Raw genomic sequence first — 20,817 nt, 5'->3', positions numbered from 1 at the left:
AAGTTTTCATACAACATTTATTAAGCAAACTTTACAAACTGACATTGGCAATTTTGTAATATGTCTTATTTCACACATTTTGATTGGTCTAACTGACAAGTGTATGCTATTTTGTAATACTTATAGATTATCGTTGATTATCTCAACGAGATTGATTTTCTCGCTTGAGCTGGAACAGCGAAAGTGAGAAAAGCAATCGAGTTGAGATGACCAATGATAATCTGTTTATCGCTATTTTAGTTATGACGACGTTGTCAATTTCCATGTCAATTTCGTTAGCAACACCACGTGGCCTCCTTAGTTTCTAGTGATAATTTTTCATCTCAAGCGAGAAGCACGATATGAAAATTATCTCAAAAAAAGATCAAATGAAAAATGCACAAAATAGCGATAATAAAGATTTCCTCCTAACCTAAACCTAAAATTAGTATGGGTATCATTGCCTTCATTCGTTACGTACGGCACATGTTAAGCAAATACCATTATTTTGGAAGCGACCGTACAGAAAGAAAGCATATGTTTCAATGCAGCAAAATTATGTCTTTTTTTTTGCTGGTCAAAACTATCTACAGTTCCGGACACTAAAACTAATGAAGAACATATTCTAGTAAAAATTTCCTCTCAATGAAGTCGACTAATATGGGTGTGTCAGCATAGAAATTTAGAAAATATATAGAAAATACTTGTCAATGAGACAACTATCCATAAGTCCAAATAACGTGGATTTCAGAATCTAAAGATCCCTGTATTGCCTTCAACAATGGGGAAAACACACCATATATTTCCGCTATATAAAAGGCATGATTTCAGAAACAATTACCATTCAAACGTTAAAAAAACAACGACCGGCTTAATTTCTGACAAAAAACATATAATGAAAATCAAATACACGACAGACAGAAACTTACAACAACCACTGAATAACAGGCTGCCGAAAAGGGATAGGCACTATAATGTCAAGAATAAAGATGTTTAATTTGCGCTCATCAATCCTATCCAACATGTAATAGTGGTATAATACACAACATAAGAACAAACGGTAAATACAGTTGGAATGTTCTATTTAATCACTTCCAACGAAACCTATAAGACTATCAGATAAGTACAACTACAAAGATGCCTGATGAGCCTCGCACTAACATATACTAGTATTTCAGAAGGTTTTACACTCAACATCTTTTAAAACTGTGTCGTCATCAATAATAACAGACGTATACTTTAATATGTACAATATGTCTCTGATAATAAAAATGATAAAATTTATTAATATGTTCAATCAAGGAGGTTAAACAAGTGGCAGACATTTCGATTTTTTTAACACTGAATTAACTTCCTTGGTTCAATGAACTATTCTTGTAAAATATAAACACAAGCAATGCTCTAAAAATATTTTGGAGTATAGAAGTGAGAAATTCATATTCTGGTTTCTACAAACGAGACGTTGCTCGATTTCCTGTTTTAAAGGTCACAATGGTGTTTTTTGGTTTAACGGCATTGACCTACCATGGCGGTTCTGCACGACCTGTTTCAAAGAGAATGACATTGATAGCAATTTGCCCTATAAAAATGAAAAATGTTGCTTGTTTCATGTATTTAATATTGAAACTTTATAAACATCTCTGAGCTCGTCGTACGAAATGTTCAATCATCATTTAAAACACACTGATCATGATGAATGCAGATACAAGGTAACTTCAAATGTCTCTCTAGTTGTTTTGAGTTGCTGGTAGTCAATATTTTCTTTGGTGTTACTTTGTATACTGAAAAAAGCAATATTAAATTCATGTGATGCTTACATTTACATTTAAAACGGGTCTATGCCTCGTCGTCATTGCACACAAATATAAAGCAGAATTAAGCGATAATGGAAAGTATAAAGTCCTTTTCATGTATTTCTAAAATTCTCATTTCATTACATAGATATATATAAGAAGATGTGGTATGCGTGCCAATGAAACACGTCTTCATCCAAGTCACAATTTGTAAAAAGTAAAGCATTATAGGTCAAAGTACGGCCTCCAACACAAAGCATTGGCTCACACCGAACAGCAAGCTAAAGTGCCACAAAATGATTAGTGTAAAATAACTCAAACAGGAAACCCAACGGTATAATCTATATAAAACAAAGAGAAACGAGAAACACTTATGAACCACATCAACAAGCGACAACCAGTAAACTTGTTTGACTAAGGATAGTAAACTTACGTTGAACAACGCTAGATCTACTTATTAATTTTTGATAATTGATTTTAATTTTACTGAATTATGCTGTAACTTGAACAAAAATGTATCAAATTGTATAATAATCTATAAAAGAGAGACAATAGGTACCAAAGCCACAATAAAACTCATAATTCGAAAATGAACTGGTAAAGCCAAGACTAAAAACGAAAAATAACCAAAAGACAAACAATAGTACATAAAATACATAGTAACAGAGACTGGGCAATACGATCACCACCAACAACCGGGTATTAGGAGGTGATCCAGAAGGATAAGCAGATCCTGCAGCGCTCCACAACATGTCATCCGTAGTATTACTCCGATAAATTTTGATGAGCGATTAAAAGCGCTACCAGTATTGCTCAATAGCAGATTGATCTTTAAGGAAGACCAGAATTAGGAGCAAGGTCAGAAAATTGCTAAATATTTTAACAGTTTGTCATTTCGGGGCATTTAATTACTGTTACTGGATTTTGATGCCGTACCACGACCTATCGACATTTGGGTTGTCTCATAAGCAATCATACCACATCCTCTTTTTATGTTATTTGTTTACTTCTAAATCCTTTAAACTCTGGTGAATAGTTGTCTCATTGGCATCTAAAGTCTACTATGATCATTTCAATTTTATATTATAACTATTAGTTCCGTATGAACTTACTTTATTCACCAACCATTTACTATCTTCCATCGCTTTTGCAATAATTTGTTGGATTCGTTCTGGATCCGTCTCATCTGCATGGCTATTGTAACCCTAGGAATTAAAACGTGTTGCTTGTTTAATAGATGCCATTTTTTAAGGACTTTTATTTGTTTGTAAGTGAATTAGTCGAATTAATACACCAATAAATTCCTTTAAAAAGGCGTTTAATCTTTAGTTTTAAATTCTTTAAAATTGAGACAAAGATTTTTTTTCTAAAAAATTACAACATGACTGCACCTTAACACATGAGGGCTTACCGTCTGCACAATTATCTAAGCTCGCCATAACCATGCGAGTCTTTAATTACTATAAACAGCTAGTTAGATGGCACTTTTAAGAAGATTTTACTACACCTTTAATACAACTTACATAAGCCACGAAGGCTTACCGTCTGCACATCTATCTAAGCTCACCAAGACCATGCGAGTCTTTAATTAATAAACAGCTAGTTATGTAGCACTTTTAAGAAGATTTTACTACACCTTTAATACAACTTACATAAGCCACGAAGGCTTACCGTCTGCACATCTATCTAAGCTCACCAAGACCATGCGAGTCTTTAATTACTAAACAGCTAGTTAGATGGCACTTTTAAGAAGTTTTTACTTAACTCAATAACTGCACCTTTAATAAAACTTACATAAAACACGAGGGCTTACCGTTTGCACAATTATCTAAGCTCACAAAGACCATGTGAGTCTTTAATTTCAAATAACCAGTTTCACAGATGATATCGAATATGTTCCTTACGTCATAACTAAATCCCCTTCCCTTTTCACTATTATGACATACCAAAATAGACTATTTAACGGCCCCAGTTTATAATGATACTAGAACACACCCGTGATATCGCGGGTCCGTTGACTGAATAAAAGTATTTAACTATGCGCAAGCCTTATTTCAGTATTATTATTGTCATCTGATAAAGTCATGCTGATTATAAGATACAGAGTTTTCTCTGCTTTCAAATCTTTCTGTTTGAATCCGTCGAACTGGAACTGTGATTAGTATTCGTATTGTTATCTTAGAAAGTCTTATTGATCAAATTAAACATACTACAATAGGTAACAATTTGACAATCGCTGATGGAATTTAGTAGTGTCAACCCTGTGATCATGACCCGTATAAATAGCATAGTCCTGAATACACCGTTTGGTGGTGCGCCTGTCAGATGCGGAACGTACAGATAAGGTATTAGGTAACATGTGAATATACTATTGGTATCGGTATCGGACTCGACACGGAACTTCTTAATTATTGGCAACATTAATTACTTGGAAAACAAAAGGGCCTGGAATGGTGTAATTTTTAATCTACACCTTTGTACTATATAAGTTATATATAAAGTTGAATTCTTTGATTCGTCGTTTTTACGTGATGACGGCTGACAAATTGGACCTCGTAATTTTAGTATTATTATGTAGCACTTTTAAGAAGATTTTACTACACCTTTAATACAACTTACATAAGCCACGAAGGCTTACCGTCTGCACATCTATCTAAGCTCACCAAGACCATGCGAGTCTTTAATTACTAAACAGCTAGTTAGATGGCACTTTTAAGAAGTTTTTACTTAACTCAATAACTGCACCTTTAATAAAACTTACATAAAACACGAGGGCTTACCGTTTGCACAATTATATAAGCTCACAAAGACCATGTGAGTCTTTAATTTCAAATAACCAGTTTCACAGATGATATCGAATATGTTCCTTACGTCATAACTAAATCCCCTTCCCTTTTCACTATTATGACATACCAAAATAGACTATTTAACGGCCCCAGTTTATAATGATACTAGAACACACCCGTGATATCGCGGGTCCGTTGACTGAATAAAAGTATTTAACTATGCGCAAGCCTTATTTCAGTATTATTATTGTCATCTGATAAAGTCATGCTGATTATAAGATACAGAGTTTTCTCTGCTTTCAAATCTTTCTGTTTGAATCCGTCGAACTGGAACTGTGATTAGTATTCGTATTGTTATCTTAGAAAGTCTTATTGATCAAATTAAACATACTACAATAGGTAACAATTTGACAATCGCTGATGGAATTTAGTAGTGTCAACCCTGTGATCATGACCCGTATAAATAGCATAGTCCTGAATACACCGTTTGGTGGTGCGCCTGTCAGATGCGGAACGTACAGATAAGGTATTAGGTAACATGTGAATATACTATTGGTATCGGTATCGGACTCGACACGGAACTTCTTAATTATTGGCAACATTAATTACTTGGAAAACAAAAGGGCCTGGAATGGTGTAATTTTTAATCTACACCTTTGTACTATATAAGTTATATATAAAGTTGAATTCTTTGATTCGTCGTTTTTACGTGATGACGGCTGACAAATTGGACCTCGTAATTTTAGTATTATTATGTAGCACTTTTAAGAAGATTTTACTACACCTTTAATACAACTTACATAAGCCACGAAGGCTTACCGTCTGCACATCTATCTAAGCTCACCAAGACCATGCGAGTCTTTAATTACTAAACAGCTAGTTAGATGGCACTTTTAAGAAGTTTTTACTTAACTCAATAACTGCACCTTTAATAAAACTTACATAAAACACGAGGGCTTACCGTTTGCACAATTATATAAGCTCACAAAGACCATGTGAGTCTTTAATTTCAAATAACCAGTTTCACAGATGATATCGAATATGTTCCTTACGTCATAACTAAATCCCCTTCCCTTTTCACTATTATGACATACCAAAATAGACTATTTAACGGCCCCAGTTTATAATGATACTAGAACACACCCGTGATATCGCGGGTCCGTTGACTGAATAAAAGTATTTAACTATGCGCAAGCCTTATTTCAGTATTATTATTGTCATCTGATAAAGTCATGCTGATTATAAGATACAGAGTTTTCTCTGCTTTCAAATCTTTCTGTTTGAATCCGTCGAACTGGAACTGTGATTAGTATTCGTATTGTTATCTTAGAAAGTCTTATTGATCAAATTAAACATACTACAATAGGTAACAATTTGACAATCGCTGATGGAATTTAGTAGTGTCAACCCTGTGATCATGACCCGTATAAATAGCATAGTCCTGAATACACCGTTTGGTGGTGCGCCTGTCAGATGCGGAACGTACAGATAAGGTATTAGGTAACATGTGAATATACTATTGGTATCGGTATCGGACTCGACACGGAACTTCTTAATTATTGGCAACATTAATTACTTGGAAAACAAAAGGGCCTGGAATGGTGTAATTTTTAATCTACACCTTTGTACTATATAAGTTATATATAAAGTTGAATTCTTTGATTCGTCGTTTTTACGTGATGACGGCTGACAAATTGGACCTCGTAATTTTAGTATTATAGATTAGCAACACAACGGATGCCACATGTGGAGTAGGATCTACATACTCAGTCTCTTCCAGAGCACCCATTTCTATGGTTGTTGTGTTCAAAATTATTATCAGCTTTCTCGTTTGTAGCTTAACTATGAAAAAAAATTGTAAGGGTTCCACGGAACCCAGTGTCTCGCCTACTGTTGCTGTAAATCGCAGGCTCAACAAAAATGAGGAAAAAAATCAATAAAAATATTCCTCTTGATACAATCTTTTGATCGTAAGATGCTTCTGTCCACGTTTGGTAAAAATCCAGCATAATTCATTATTCTAATAAATGCTTTAAAAACTTTAATTGCAGACTTTACACGTATATAGTGTTAACTGGAAGAAAATCTAAGTCTATTTAAAAGTAAAATACGGAAAAATTAGATTTTTTTTTTTACAAAATTTACTTTTCGATACTATCTTATGATCATAAATAAGCTTCTGTCCAATTTTGGTACAAACCCAGGATAGTTTAAGAAAGTTATTAAAATTTTAAAAACTTTAACCACAGAGTGAATGTAATGTTTCCCCGCAGAAAAACTAAGTCCATTTTCATGTAAAATATGGAAAAAATGGAATTTTATTTTACAAAATTTACTTCTGGATACTATCTTATGACCATAAACAAGCTTCTGTCCAAGTTTGGTAGAAATCCAGTATAGTTTAAGAAAGTTATTAAAATTTCAAAAACTTTAACCTCAGAGTGAATATTTGTGGACGCCGCCGACGACGACGGAATGTATAGGATCGCTTAGTCTCGCTTTTTCGACTAAAGTCGAAGGCTCGACAAAAATGTATGACGCTATTGTCATATCTACGTGGATTAGAGTGACAGGCGACTTTGGCATTTACCAACCCTCTCCTTTTTCTGTGTTTAGAAAATTTAAATTACTTTTTTTTTTTTTTTTTTATATATCTGTGACTATTATACTAGTATGATAGTTCCAGAATATATCAACTATCTTTTTTTAACTTATTTGATGTGTACTTGTTGTATCTTACAATAATTTATTTACCAACCAATTTTGTCAAACAAGTACAAAGCTGAAGAGCACTTCAAATATTTTCATGATGATGTCAATTTCTTATGCAGACCCTCATAAAAGACAATAATTTATTTACCAACCAATTTTGTAACATCAAAAAATGAACTAGATGTTGTCCGCTTTGTCCATCACCATAGTCTACTTGCAAGTTTTACAATGGACATTCTCTAACACTAATATTGTAGACTAGAATAGAATGCATGGCAAATATCTCTTTTTTTGTTAATCTAGCATGCTGAACTCCAATAACGAATAGGCTAACGATATCAACTATATTTAACTTAAATTGTAGATCTTATCTTGATTTTTCGAATTAAAATACATGATACATCAAATTTTAAGACATAATGTTGCAAACTCAACGAAGGAATGCAACTTAGTCGGACAAAAGAGTACATTCTTCCTTTCCGTCAGAGCTAAGTAATGTCCATGATCGGTGTGTGCTCCAATATTAGGAGGAATTTACATACATGTTTATGACAACAAATAAACCGTTTCTTTCCCCATCATATAAATGTACCCAATTAAGTTTTTTGCTTTTCGTACTTTTTACCAATATTTATAAACAAATTAATTAATATTTAACAAAAAAATAAAGGCTAAAAGGAAGCAGTCAGTAGTGATAGTAAGTCGCCACCAGTCGTTTGAAATGTCATTTAGCGGAAACAAATCATTTACAGAAAAGTTTAGAGTTATATAAGACTTCATAAGAATGCCTGAAAATATATCTTACCTGTCTCACATAATTGTTGTAGTAGTCCTGTGAATTTTTAGGCAGAAGCCTAACTTGCCTAAGTAGGTATTTGTATAGCTGAACGGGTGTTTTCACATTTGACATTGGGTTGTTGGGAACTTTGCAGAGGGATACACTAAGGGTTTGACCGAAGCCGGAGGTGACACAAGAAAACGGGTATACTCAGTGTTATTTTAGCATACTACCAGCATATTGGAAACATACATCATGTATTTGATTTTTTACCAACCCCGGCGTACGTTGGAGCTATATACGCTGATTTGTGACGCCGGTATAAAACTCATCGTTGACGCTCAGATCAAATAGCCAAACAAACTACAAAGCTGAAGAGCACTTCAAATATTTTCATGATGATGTCCATTTCTTATGCAGACACTCATAATAGTCAATAGTCAAACTATAGTTTGTGTAAATAAAGATGTCCACGACAGCGTTCATCTGACTCTAAACCTTATTTTCATGGTACATGTACGTCAATTTTAAGCATTCGTGATAAGCTCAGTTTCTCAGTTTACTATTAGCAATAGAACAATTAACCATATCCGTTGTATAGAATGATAGTAACGGTAGATGTAAATGTCCGTCTAGCAGTGTTAATCTTACCTTGACCTGTCACTTCGAATTCATTTTCATAACTCATTAGTTAAATGTTTTTATGGTTATATTATAAGTTATCTACGTTCATATCCGTCAGTAGATATGGATATTTCAGTAACACCCTGAAGTACCCAGTACACCATGAGGCGTAGCCGAAGGTTGTACAGGGTACTGAAGGGTGTTAAAGTATCCCTATCTACGGATATGAACGTAGATAACGAATTTATCCCCGGTCTTAGTCCGAATCGGGCGAGTTTTATGGCAATTCGGGTACAAAGTGTAACGCGAAAACAACGTTTTTTTCATTATAAAAAAAGTTTTATTGAAATTTGGAAATTTTACATATTTTTTACGGGGTGTAGGGTACTAACTTTGGTAGAACCCTATAGGTAGTCAAATATAAGACGTTTTTAATACGGAGACAGAGAAACTGGATTGAGTCAAATTTGGCGCTCAATCGGTTGTGAGTGTTACGCCATAGATGGTGTGACATTGACGTGGGTAATTTGAATAGCTAGGTCAGTAGTCCCATTCCCAATCTCCGTACAGCGCTCGTTTCCTTTCCGTATACTTAGTACACTACAATACAATGTCATATTTAGTGTAGTGATGCGAAGTAAGTACGTAACGGATGTGAGCTCTGCGCCGGAGAGTGTCCCATTCCTTGAAAATGTGGCAGTCAAGTGATGCATTTAATGAAATGAGTGTAAATGATCGACATAATAAGATAAAATCGTTAATGAATTAAATATTTAATTACAAACATCATGAACAATCTACAGAATCATCAATACTTCACAAGGACCAATCATGGAACTAAGGAAAACAGGGGCTATGGGTTTTGTAACGACGTGCGTTAACCAATCAAAATCCTAGATATATACTAAGCCGGGGATAAGCCTGTTTCTCAGATGCTTTTCGAAAATAATATTGATTTAGTATAAATAGTATTCAATTTAAGCCATTTTAATTGATATTTTGCCTACTCTTCCGGAGCACCTGAGATCACCCCAAGTTTTTGGTGGGGTTCGTGTTGCTTAGTCTTTAGTTTTCTATGTTGTGTCTTCTGTGCTATTATTTGTCTGTTTGTCTTTTTATTTTTAGCCATGACATGGTCAGTTTATTTTATATCCGCTATGAGTTTCGACTCTCCCTCTGGTATATATCCTCCCTCTTTTATATTGTCTTGATATGTTCAAGTTGCAATTTTAGGTCGATGTCAGAAAAAAAAACCTTTTTTGTATGAGACTGAGAAATCATGGTTCTACCGAGCCCTTCCCCAGTTTTGCGCCGAGTATCTGGAAAAAGTTGATATTTTTCTGACATTGACCTAACTGACATTGACCTTAGATTGTTTTTATACTGCAACTTAAATAAATAAATTCATAGCTATTTAAATCATAACACAAACTTCAAACTTATTTTCATCCCTTAATGAACCCTTGACTGTGGAAAAGTTTAAAGATGAAATTGACATTGCACAAAATATAATAGCTGCGTTACTATATTTAGGAAATAACATAACTAGTCTAGTTGCAGTATAAAAATGTTAAGCACCTATCTGAAGTAAGGAGCGGTGTCTGTTGTTGAGTGTTGTAAGTGTAGTTTATTGGTGTGGTTCAAAAGCATTTGCCGTTTTTTATATAGATTAAACAGTTGGTTTTCGGAATTCCCGTTTGATTTTTTTTTGTAAAAAACAAAACATGCATTTTATATGATTCATTAAGATATGGATTTTATATCACATTCATTATTTTCATTAAGTAATATAAAAAAAAAACGAAATTAATTTACAACAAAGTTTATCCAAATAGAAGTTGACATGAAAAATCAAACGAACGATTTATTCATTGTTATTTTCTACAAGAAAAACAGTCATCTTTCATAAATAATATTAAACTGTGATTGATTTTATTACAAAACCAATTAATCAGAGTTGCTCATATTGTTTTCACCATATTAAATTATAACAGGATTAATCAAATTAGCTTTACTAACCAATCAACCTGCTAATTGGATTAATTCAATACATTGATGACCCCAAGCCACAGACAAGCCAACAACTATGTGGAAATGAGAATTGACAGAAATGTCTCCATGTCTCAATTTATATGCCATTTTATGCTACTTGTCAAAATGGAGCATTTCATTTCGTAAAATGTCATGAATATAAATACAGTAATGTGAAAGTTCATATCATTTCAAATTATATCTTAAACTTTAAAAACTAATAATAAGTCTTAATACAACTACAAAATGGATAGATGTGAATCCACTCTGGCTTTAATGGACTTTGAACAAGTGGAGCAGGATGACTATTCATCTGGTTATGAATCCACACCATCAGACTCGGAGTCATCTACACCAACCCAGAAATCACAATATGATACATTGGTACCAACCAGCTACAACAGGGACCCAGTCAAAATCAAAGAAAAGATGAGTTACAGAAATACACAAGCTCTGACAGAACAACTGAAGGTCATCTCGTCCATATCAGAACTTTGTGATGTCACATTTGAAGTTGGACCAGAAAATGTCAAAGTTCATGGTGTCAAGGCCATCTTGGGAACGAGAAGCAGGGTGCTGTACAATCTCATTTTAAAGAAACAAAAGGAAGCTGAATTTCAGAGTAAAGCTGACAAAAAAGGAAAGCAAAAGAAAACCACGGTAAAATCAGACAAAGTTCTCATTGTCGTGAGAAAGTATGAACCAGAGGACTTCAAAAAGATAATTCAGTTCATACACAGTGGTTCTGTGGACATCAACAGTTCATGTGTAGCTGGACTTTTATGTGGAGCATCACAGTTTGGTCTGGATGACCTTGAAAGAGCATGCTGGGACTTTGTCAACTATTCTGTTAATTCAGGAACCATCTCAAAGATTATACCATCTGCCAAGCGATACAGTCATCATAAAACTGGACAAAGACTCTTGGAGATGATATTTAGTAAAACACAACAACATGTTGAATTGTAAATGACTATATAAATGAGTGCTTAATTCTATTATTACTATTAGTGCTATGATATGTTATTAATTGATAAATACTGAAGTAAATAAAATATATAGAAAAAAACTGTTTTTATCTGTGATGACCAATGGTGTTTACAATCTAGCCTACTGAAATAGTTTGTTTCTGTATAGCTTTTATCACACGATTTGTTCAGTTATTGTGGCTAAACCACGATCGAGTAAGTGTTCGAGTTAAAAGTTACAGTAAAAGTTGCAGGCAGGGTTCAAGTCATAGTTCGAGTTCAAGTTTGAATTAAAGTATGAACAATGCTTCGAGTTCCAGTTTGAGCCAAATAGAGATAAAGTTCGAGCTGTGTTTCGATTTAAACTTCGAGCTGTGCTTCGATTTAAACTTCAAGCTGTGCTTCGATTTAAACTTTGAATGCGAGTTAAAAGTTTGAGTTCGAGTTTAACTTTCAGTTCAAATCGGAGTTATTTCATTTAAGTTCGTATTTCATAATACATTTCAATCTCGGATCCAGAACCTTCAAAATTACAATGTTTCCTGAAATTCTGATAGAAGTAATTAATAAGTCGAAATTTATTATGTCTGTTTAGCTCACGCATCATCGATCATTGTAAATATAACGGAATTTGATGAAACTGTCAACAAGGTTATAAAACCAGATTTAATCCACCATTTTCTACATTTAAAAAATGCCTGTACCAAGTCAGGAATATGACAGTCGCTTTTTATGTGTTTTGTCATTTGATTTTGCCATGTGATTAGGTACTTTCCGATCTGATTTTCCTCTGAGTTCAGTATTTTTTTTTATTTTACTTTCTTTTTTTATAAACCACAAAATGGAAGGTCAGGATTGATTTTGGGGGTTATGGTCCATATAGTTTAGGAATAAAGGGCCTAAACAGGGTCCAAATAAGCATTTTTCTAGTTTCCAGACAATAAATTGTGTGCAAGTGTATGGATCTTTCTGACATTGTACCACAAGTTTCCATACCCAAAAAGGAAGGTTTGGATTGATTTTTGGGGTTTGGGCCCTAACTGTTTTGGTATTTTGGGTCAAAAAGGCCCAAACAAGACTTCTCTAATACTTTATATAAATTGGTTATTTCTTGACCAATTTAAATTTGGTTTTATTCTGAGGGTTCTTTAATATGCTGAATTAAACCGTGTATCAAAAATTTCTGGATTTTGGGTCCCCGTTTTTTAATTTGTCCACCACATTGAGGTCAAAAGGGCCCAGAATTAACTTAGTTTGATTTTAACAAAATTGAATTCTTGGGGTTCTTTGATATGCTGAATCTTAACATGCATTTAACTTTTTTTAGTGTGGGCCCAGTTTACACTGAGTTGGTCCAAATTGGGGTCGAAAATTAAACTTTGTTTAAATTCAACAAAAACTGAATATATAAGGTTCTTTGGTATGCTGCAATTTATCGTTTATTAAGTTTTTGGATTTCGGTGTTCGTTTTTGAATTGGTCCACCGGGTCCAAAATTAAACTTTGTTTGATTTCATAAAACATGAGTTACTTGTATTGTGGTTCTTTGATATACCGAATCTAACCGTGTGTTTAGGTTATTTCATTTTTGGTCCCGTTATCAAATTGGTCTACATGAAACTCAATTTTTTGTTTGTTTTTATTTTAACAAAAATTGAACATTTGATATGCCAGAGGCGGATTTAGGGGGAGGGCAGGGGGCCCGGGCCCCCTTTTTGGGGAAAAACTTGGTTGCTTATATAGGGCATCACTGAAGCGTGACTGGAGCGGGCCCCCTCTTAGGTCAGTCAGTGGGCCCCCACTTATGACAAATTCTGGATCTGCCACTGTATGCTGAATCTAAACAGTGTTCATGTTGGTCCAAATCGGGTCCCAAATTAAACTTTGATTTATCAAAAATTGAATATATAAGGTTCTTTTATATGCTAAATCTAACCGTGTATTAAGTTTTTTTTATTGGATATCAAACTGTCCAATTTAAAAACAAAAGTTTTTTGACCACATTTCTTCTGTTTCAGAAACCTATGCTGTGTCGAATATTTCACAATCAAAATTCAGAGCTGTATCGAGCTTGGATGTTGTGTCTATACTTGCCGCAACTGTTCAGGGTACGACCTCTGTGGTCGTATGTTGTGCCCTGCTGGAGCATTTTATTGCGTTTTGATTTTGATCTTATTTTAACAAAACATCAATGTCGCCTCATGAATTACTTCTATAAGAATTTCATGAAACATTGTAATTTTAAAGGTTCTGGATCCGAGATTGAAATGTATTATGAAATACGAACTTAAATGAAATAACTCCGATTTGAACTGAAAGTTAAACTCGAACTCAAACTTTTAACTCGCATTCAAAGTTTAAATCGAAGCACAGCTTGAAGTTTAAATCGAAGCACAGCTCGAAGTTTAAATCGAAACACAGCTCGAACTTTATCTCTATTTGGCTCAAACTGGAACTCGAAGCATTGTTCATACTTTAATTCAAACTTGAACTCGAACTATGACTTGAACCCTGCCTGCAACTTTTACTGTAACTTTTAACTCGAACACTTACTCGATCGTGGTTTAGCCACAATAACTGAACAAATCATGTGATAAAAGCTATACAGAAACAAACTATTTCAGTAGGCTAGATTGTAAACACCATTGGTCATCACAAATAAAAACAGTTTTTTTCTATATATTTTATTTACTTCAGTATTTATCAATTAATAACATATCATAGCACTAATAGTAATAATAAAATTAAGCACTCATTTATATAGTCATTTACAATTCAACATGTTGTTGTGTTTTACTAAATATCATCTCTAAGAGTCTTTGTCCAGTTTTATGATGACTGTATCGCTTGGCAGATGGTATAATCTTTGAGATGGTTCCTGAATTAACAGAATAGTTGACAAAGTCCCAGCATGCTCTTTCAAGGTCATCCAGACCAAACTGTGATGCTCCACATAAAAGTCCAGCTACACATGAACTGTTGATGTCCACAGAACCACTGTGTATGAACTGAATTATCTTTTTGAAGTCCTCTGGTTCATACTTTCTCACGACAATGAGAACTTTGTCTGATTTTACCGTGGTTTTCTTTTGCTTTCCTTTTTTGTCAGCTTTACTCTGAAATTCAGCTTCCTTTTGTTTCTTTAAAATGAGATTGTACAGCACCCTGCTTCTCGTTCCCAAGATGGCCTTGACACCATGAACTTTGACATGTTCTGGTCCAACTTCAAATGTGACATCACAAAGTTCTGGTATGGACGAGATGACCTTCAGTTGTTCTGTCAGAGCTTGTGTATTTCTGTAACTCATCTTTTCTTTGATTTTGACTGGGTCCCTGTTGTAGCTGGTTGGTAAAAATGTGTCATATTGCGATTTCTGGGTTGGTGTAGATGACTCCGAGTCTGATGGTGTGGATTCATAACCAGATGAATAGTCATTCTGCTCCACTTGTTCAAAGTCTATTAAAGCCAGAGTGGATTCACATCTATCCATTTTGTAAGTTGTATAAGACTTATTATTAGTTTTTAAAGTTTAAGATATAATTTGAAATGATATGAACTTTCAAATTACTGTAGTTATATACATGACATTTTATGAAATGAAATGCTCCATTTTGACAAGAAGCATAAAATGGCATATAAATTGAGACATGGAGACATTTCTGACAATTCTCAGTTCCATGGAGTTGTTGGCTTGTCTGTGGCTTGGGGTCATTAATGTATTCAAATAATACAATTAACAGGTTGATTAGTTAGTAAAGCTAATTTGATAAATCCTGTTGTAATCTAACCAGGTGAAAACAATATGAGCAAATCTGATTGATAGTTTTGTAATTAAATCAATATCATTGAATTTATTTCTGGAAGGTGACATTTAAAAATATTAGTTTTCCTAACAAAAATAACAAAATAGATATCAGTTATTTGAATTTTTAAGTCAACTTTTATTTGGATTAATTTGCCTGTATCAATTTTTTTTTATATTAACTTACTTACATTGAATGTGATTAATTCCATATTTATAGATTTTCGTTGAGATTACCAATGATAATCTGTTTATTACTATTTTACCTATGACGACGTTGTCAATTTCATGCCAATTTTATAACAACACCACATGCCTGTTTGGTTTCTAGCAATAATTTCCCATCTCAAGCGAGTAGCATGGTATGAAAAATTATCACAAAAAAAAATCAAAGGAAAAATGCACAAAATAGCGATAATATAATATAATGTTTGTCTTGATGTGAGCATCTTAGTATTTAGTAAATAAGATAAATTCTAACTAAGTCAACTGGATATAAATTCAACCAGATGCTCCGCAGGGCGTAGCTTTATACGACCGCAGAGGTTGAACCCTGAATGGTTGGGGCAAGTATGGACACAATATTCAAGCTGGATTCAGCTCTAAATTTGGATTGTGATTAAATAGTTGACACAGCATAGGTTTCTGACACAGAATGAATGTGTTCTAATGAACTTAAAAAAATTGTTTTCTCTTAGAGCAATTCACTATGCTGTTGAATATTAATCCTCTCAAAAAAATGTTTGAAGAAATTTTCTTTTTATTTATGAAATTTCAAATGAGAAAAATTGAACCCAATTTTTTAATCACATCCCCCTTTCCCTTATTCCAAAACTAATCTCAATTAAAATATTCTAATGGAGTTTGCAACAATAACTACTCATTTAAATACATCATAAAATATTGAGATGTAAAAAAACTGCTTGTTATCACTGAAAGGTAAAGATTATTTAAATTTATCAGTTGGTAGTAAAAAGTGAATATACATTGTATATTGCATATAACAAAGATTTAAGTTGATTCTGGACAAAGAAAGATAACTCCAATTAAAAAAAATTTCTTGCAATCAGATATTTCTTGCTTACTATTCTGGACAAAGAAAGATAACTCTAATTAAAAAAAAATTTGCTATTTCACAATATTGTGAAATTAGATATTTCTTGCCCTTGCACAATACTGTGCAATTGAAAAGACTTGCTATTGCACAATACTTAATATAATAATTTTAGATCCTGATTTGGACAACTTGAAAACTGGGCCCATAATGAAAAATCTAAGTACATGTTTAGATTCAGCATATCAAAGAGGCCCAAGAATTTAATTTTTGTTAAAATCAAACTTAGTTTAATTTTGGACCCTTTGGACCTTAATGTAGGCCAATTTGAAAACGGGACCAAAAATGAAGAATCTACATACACAGTTAGATTTGGCATATCAAAGAAACCCATGGACCCAGATTTGGACCAACTTGAAAACTGGGCCAATAATCAAGAATCTAAGTACATTTTTAGATTCAACATATCAAAGAACCCAACCGATTCATTTTTTGTCAAATCAAACTAAGTTTAATTTTGGACCCTTTGGACCTTAATGTAGACCAATTTGAAAATATGACCAAAAGTTAAGAATCTACATACACAGTTAGATTCGGCATATCAAAGAACCCCAATTATTCAATTTTGATGAAATCAAACAAAGTTTAATTTTGGACCCTTTGGGCCCCTTTTTCCTAAACTGTTGGGACCAAAACTCCCAAAATCAATACCAACCTTCCTTTTATGGTCATAAACCTTGTGTTTAAATTTCATAGATTTCGATTTACTTATACTAACGTTATGGTGCAAAAATCAAGAAAAATGCTTATTTGGGTCCCTTTTTGGCCCCTTATTCCTAAACTGTTGGGACCTAAACTCCCAAAATCAATACCAATCTTCCTTTTGTAGTCATAAACATTGTGTTTAAATTTCATTGATTTCTATTTACTTAAACTAAAGTTATTGTGCGAAAACCAAGAATAATGCTTATTTGGGCCCTTTTTTGGCCCCTAATTCCTAAACTGTTGAAACCAAAACGCCCAAAATTAATCCCAACCTTTCTTTTGTGGTCATAAACCTTGTGTCAAAATTTCATAGATTTCTATTAACTTAAACTAAAGTTATAGTGCAAAAACCAAGAAAATGCTTATTTGGGCCCTTTTTGGCCCCTAATTCCTAAAATGTTGGGACCAAAACTCCCAACATCAATCCCAACTTTTTCTTTTGTGGTCATAAACCTTGTGTTAAAATTTAATAGATTTCTATTCACTTTTACTAAAGTTAGAGTGCGAAAACTAAAAGTATTCGGACGACGACGCAGACGACGACGCCAATGTGATAGCAATATACGACGAAAATTTTTTCAAAATTTGCAGTCGTATAAAAATGAATTGTGAATAATGTGAAGTAAAACTACATACATCTGCAACCACATTGAAAAGTCAAAGAAAATCCAGTTTTTTTTATTTATTTCTTATGTCCATATTCTTTAGAATCAGAATATCAAACATGTATTATTTTATGAGTTAAAGACTTCTTATTTTGTGCTGTAATAGAATAAGTGAGTGTTGGTCTGACAAATAAGTTTGACCCCACATTTTTATGTGCCTGTTTCTAAGTAAGTTGCCTGTTATCCACAGGTTTCCTAATAATGCTTTTGTTTTGTCATAAATCAAGCCATCAATTTGTCTTCTGATTTATTTAATATTTTGTCATTCAGGGGCCTTTCTACATCCATTATATATAGTGTATGTGTTTTGCTTATTGTTGAAGGCAATCACCTTTAGCTGTCAATGCCCTGATCATTTGGTTTCTGGTGGATAGTTGACTTATTGACAGTCACATCACATCTTCTTATTTTTATGCCCAACCTAGGATAGAAGAGGGGCATTAAGTTTTCTGGTCTGTGCGTCTGTTCGTCCATTTGTTCATCTGTCTCGTTTCAGGTTAAAGTTTTTGGTCGAGGTAGTTTTTTATGAAGTTGAATTCAAATCAACCTGAAACTTAGTACATGGATCTAAATTTGTTTACTAAACAAATAAAGACAAACTATGAATGGAAGATAAAAATTCACATAAGTATTTCAGGACATTTGATTTATTTTAAGAAATATAGGAATTAAAAACTGCAAGTGCAAACAAATTTAATCATTACATAATCAGCTGATATTTTTTTACGCAAACATCGTGGTGATGTAACTGATAAAAATCACTCCATCAAATTCCTCCAGCCCTTTCACATATTAAGCAATTGAAAGGGTTAGTAACATCTCAGGATTGGATCTACTTATTATTGCATAATATTCAATGAATTTACATTCATCCTCTTATTGAATATATTGGATAATCGAATATTTTTAGCTGACATTTTGGGTATCCGATTGGCCGGAGTCTACTGTATACATGTTTGTTATGATATGATCTTTCTAATTTTAATGCCACATTAGAGTTCTGACCCCAATTTCACGGTCCACTGAACATAGAAAATGAAAGTGGGAGTGAGGCATCTGTTTACTGGGGACACCTTCTTGTTATACTATACATAAAACTTCTAAAACAAAATGCTGACTCAGTAGTATTTATTCATCTAGACATAAACAAATATTTTTGACATGATTGTGAAATATGACATGTACAAAATAAATAGCTACAGAAAATATCTCGTTTCAATTAAAATCAGCAATAGTTTTCATGGGGTCTATATAAATATGGTTTGTATTCTGGATCCTGTTAGTCCATGAGAATTTCGGACCTTATCAGTCCACCCAGAAAATCATAACACAAAGTGGTGCTCCATTCTGTTAACCAAATCCTTCAACAGCTATAACTTTGAATATGAAAATGTTCACCTATCAGCCTATTAATTATTTACATTTTATCTGACCTTTGTGTACTCATTTTGTTTTAATTTGTTATGTTGGTTTATGAATTCTTCTAATGGTGTAAACCCAAGGAGAATGCACACAAAAATAATCTTAGATATTTTGAAAAAAATAGTTAGAATTTAAAAGATATTTTTCCATAAGTAGAATTCATAAATTGTTATAAACCATTTTCATAAATCTTCTTCTAAAGCTAAGCATATCAGCAGAAACATTTAATGAACTATTAACAAAAAATGCTGAGTATATTCCACTTAAGTAAGTTATGCTTCTTTTAGTTTAATATTAGGATGATAAAACATGGAGAAATGTGTAATCTGACATGAACACCAGTAATCAGTTATTTTGAATATAAAATGCACAAAAATATAATGATTTGTTTTTTGTAGTTGAGAGGAAAAATAAAGAACTGAAGAAGGCCATTGGCCGAAACGTCTTGAAAAATTGGTTTATCTAAACAATTATATAAAGTATGTTCCCTATTGGAATTTTGAAAACAAGGATTTGTTTTTCATCAAAAGAGGCTTTAACCACGTTAACTGAGAGAACATGTGTATGCAACCTGCAAGTTTTCTTCAGGTTTACATGAAATTAAACTTTGTTATAGTACATCATTTAAATTACACAAAAACACTGGAATCTGTAGTCTTGGCATTTTATATTTTGTTAAGCTTTCAGTACAATGAAGGTACAGTTGTATGATCATATCTTAAGGAAAACTATCAAGCTTTTATAATTAACATACAAAGTTTTAACAGAATATTTAGGTAGTGAATATATAACACTCATATCTTTGTACTTATGAAGATAATGGATTATACAAAAACTAAAATCTACATCAATTGACAAAACTTCATTGCACAAAATAAATCCTCATGAGTCATCCTTAGAGCTTATACCCGGTAAATAAACAAGTAATTAGAAAACTGTAGTTGGAATGAAACAAAAATACGACCAAAATATTGATATTTTAAAACTGTTTTTACAGGTTTAAAAAAAACAAACTCAGAACTTGCCTGAACAAACTAAAATGTGTTCGTCTCAAATTTGACTAGTTTGCAGGTTATATAGAGAGATGTATATTGCAACACGTAGAGTGTTATATACAATTTAGATGTCAGTTTTTTAATTACCTTCAAGAAAAGATAAATTCAAAGTAAGGCCCTACAGAGTCGAAAATCTTTCACATCATTCTTCTCAATATTATGAAGTTCCTGACCAAAAATCATTTCATAATAGAGCAGGAGAGTAATATGTAACAAACTTAACAGAAGGACGGACAAAATCACTGTAGTGTACAACCCAAGGAGTGGGTGGGTAGTGTTGAGAGTATAATACAACTGTATGTATTTCATTAGCAAGCAGTGATGGATCCAGACATTTTCATAAGTGGGGACCCACTGACTGCTTAAGAGGGGGCCGCTCCAGT

General features: G+C 33.2%; 2 protein-coding genes and 1 long non-coding RNA gene across 3 annotated transcripts; 1 reads left to right on the top strand and 2 right to left on the bottom strand.

Moving 5' to 3' along the window:
* Positions 1-1,602: 1,602 nt before the first annotated feature.
* On the bottom strand, positions 1,603-8,229 carry LOC134681760 (uncharacterized). Its single transcript, XR_010100680.1, has 3 exons — positions 8,076-8,229; positions 2,885-2,977; positions 1,603-1,760 (listed from the first exon to the last, which is right to left on the bottom strand). It is a non-coding gene; the product is annotated as an uncharacterized LOC134681760 (long non-coding RNA).
* Positions 8,230-10,949: 2,720 nt separating this feature from the next.
* Positions 10,950-11,672, top strand: LOC134727483 (serine-enriched protein-like). The gene has a single exon (XM_063591864.1). It carries the CDS (start codon positions 10,950-10,952, stop codon positions 11,670-11,672), a length of 723 nt encoding a protein of 240 aa, XP_063447934.1.
* A 2,766-nt stretch (positions 11,673-14,438) lies between these two features.
* Positions 14,439-15,161, bottom strand: LOC134727482 (serine-enriched protein-like). The gene has a single exon (XM_063591862.1). It carries the CDS (start codon positions 15,159-15,161, stop codon positions 14,439-14,441), a length of 723 nt encoding a protein of 240 aa, XP_063447932.1.
* Positions 15,162-20,817: the final 5,656 nt, after the last annotated feature.

Source organism: Mytilus trossulus, chromosome 8 (genome assembly GCF_036588685.1).
Source record: "Mytilus trossulus isolate FHL-02 chromosome 8, PNRI_Mtr1.1.1.hap1, whole genome shotgun sequence".
In the NCBI taxonomy this organism is placed as follows: domain Eukaryota; kingdom Metazoa; phylum Mollusca; class Bivalvia; order Mytilida; family Mytilidae; genus Mytilus; species Mytilus trossulus.
Note: the sequence above shows the minus strand (reverse complement) of the source record. Positions and strands in the feature narration are given on the sequence as shown.

What these genes read in the sequence shown, in the direction of transcription:
- LOC134727482 (XM_063591862.1), bottom strand. Translation starts at nt 15,161, where the DNA reads ATGGATAGATGTGAATCCACTCTGGCTTTAATAGACTTTGAACAAGTG.
- LOC134727483 (XM_063591864.1), top strand. Translation starts at nt 10,950, where the DNA reads ATGGATAGATGTGAATCCACTCTGGCTTTAATGGACTTTGAACAAGTG.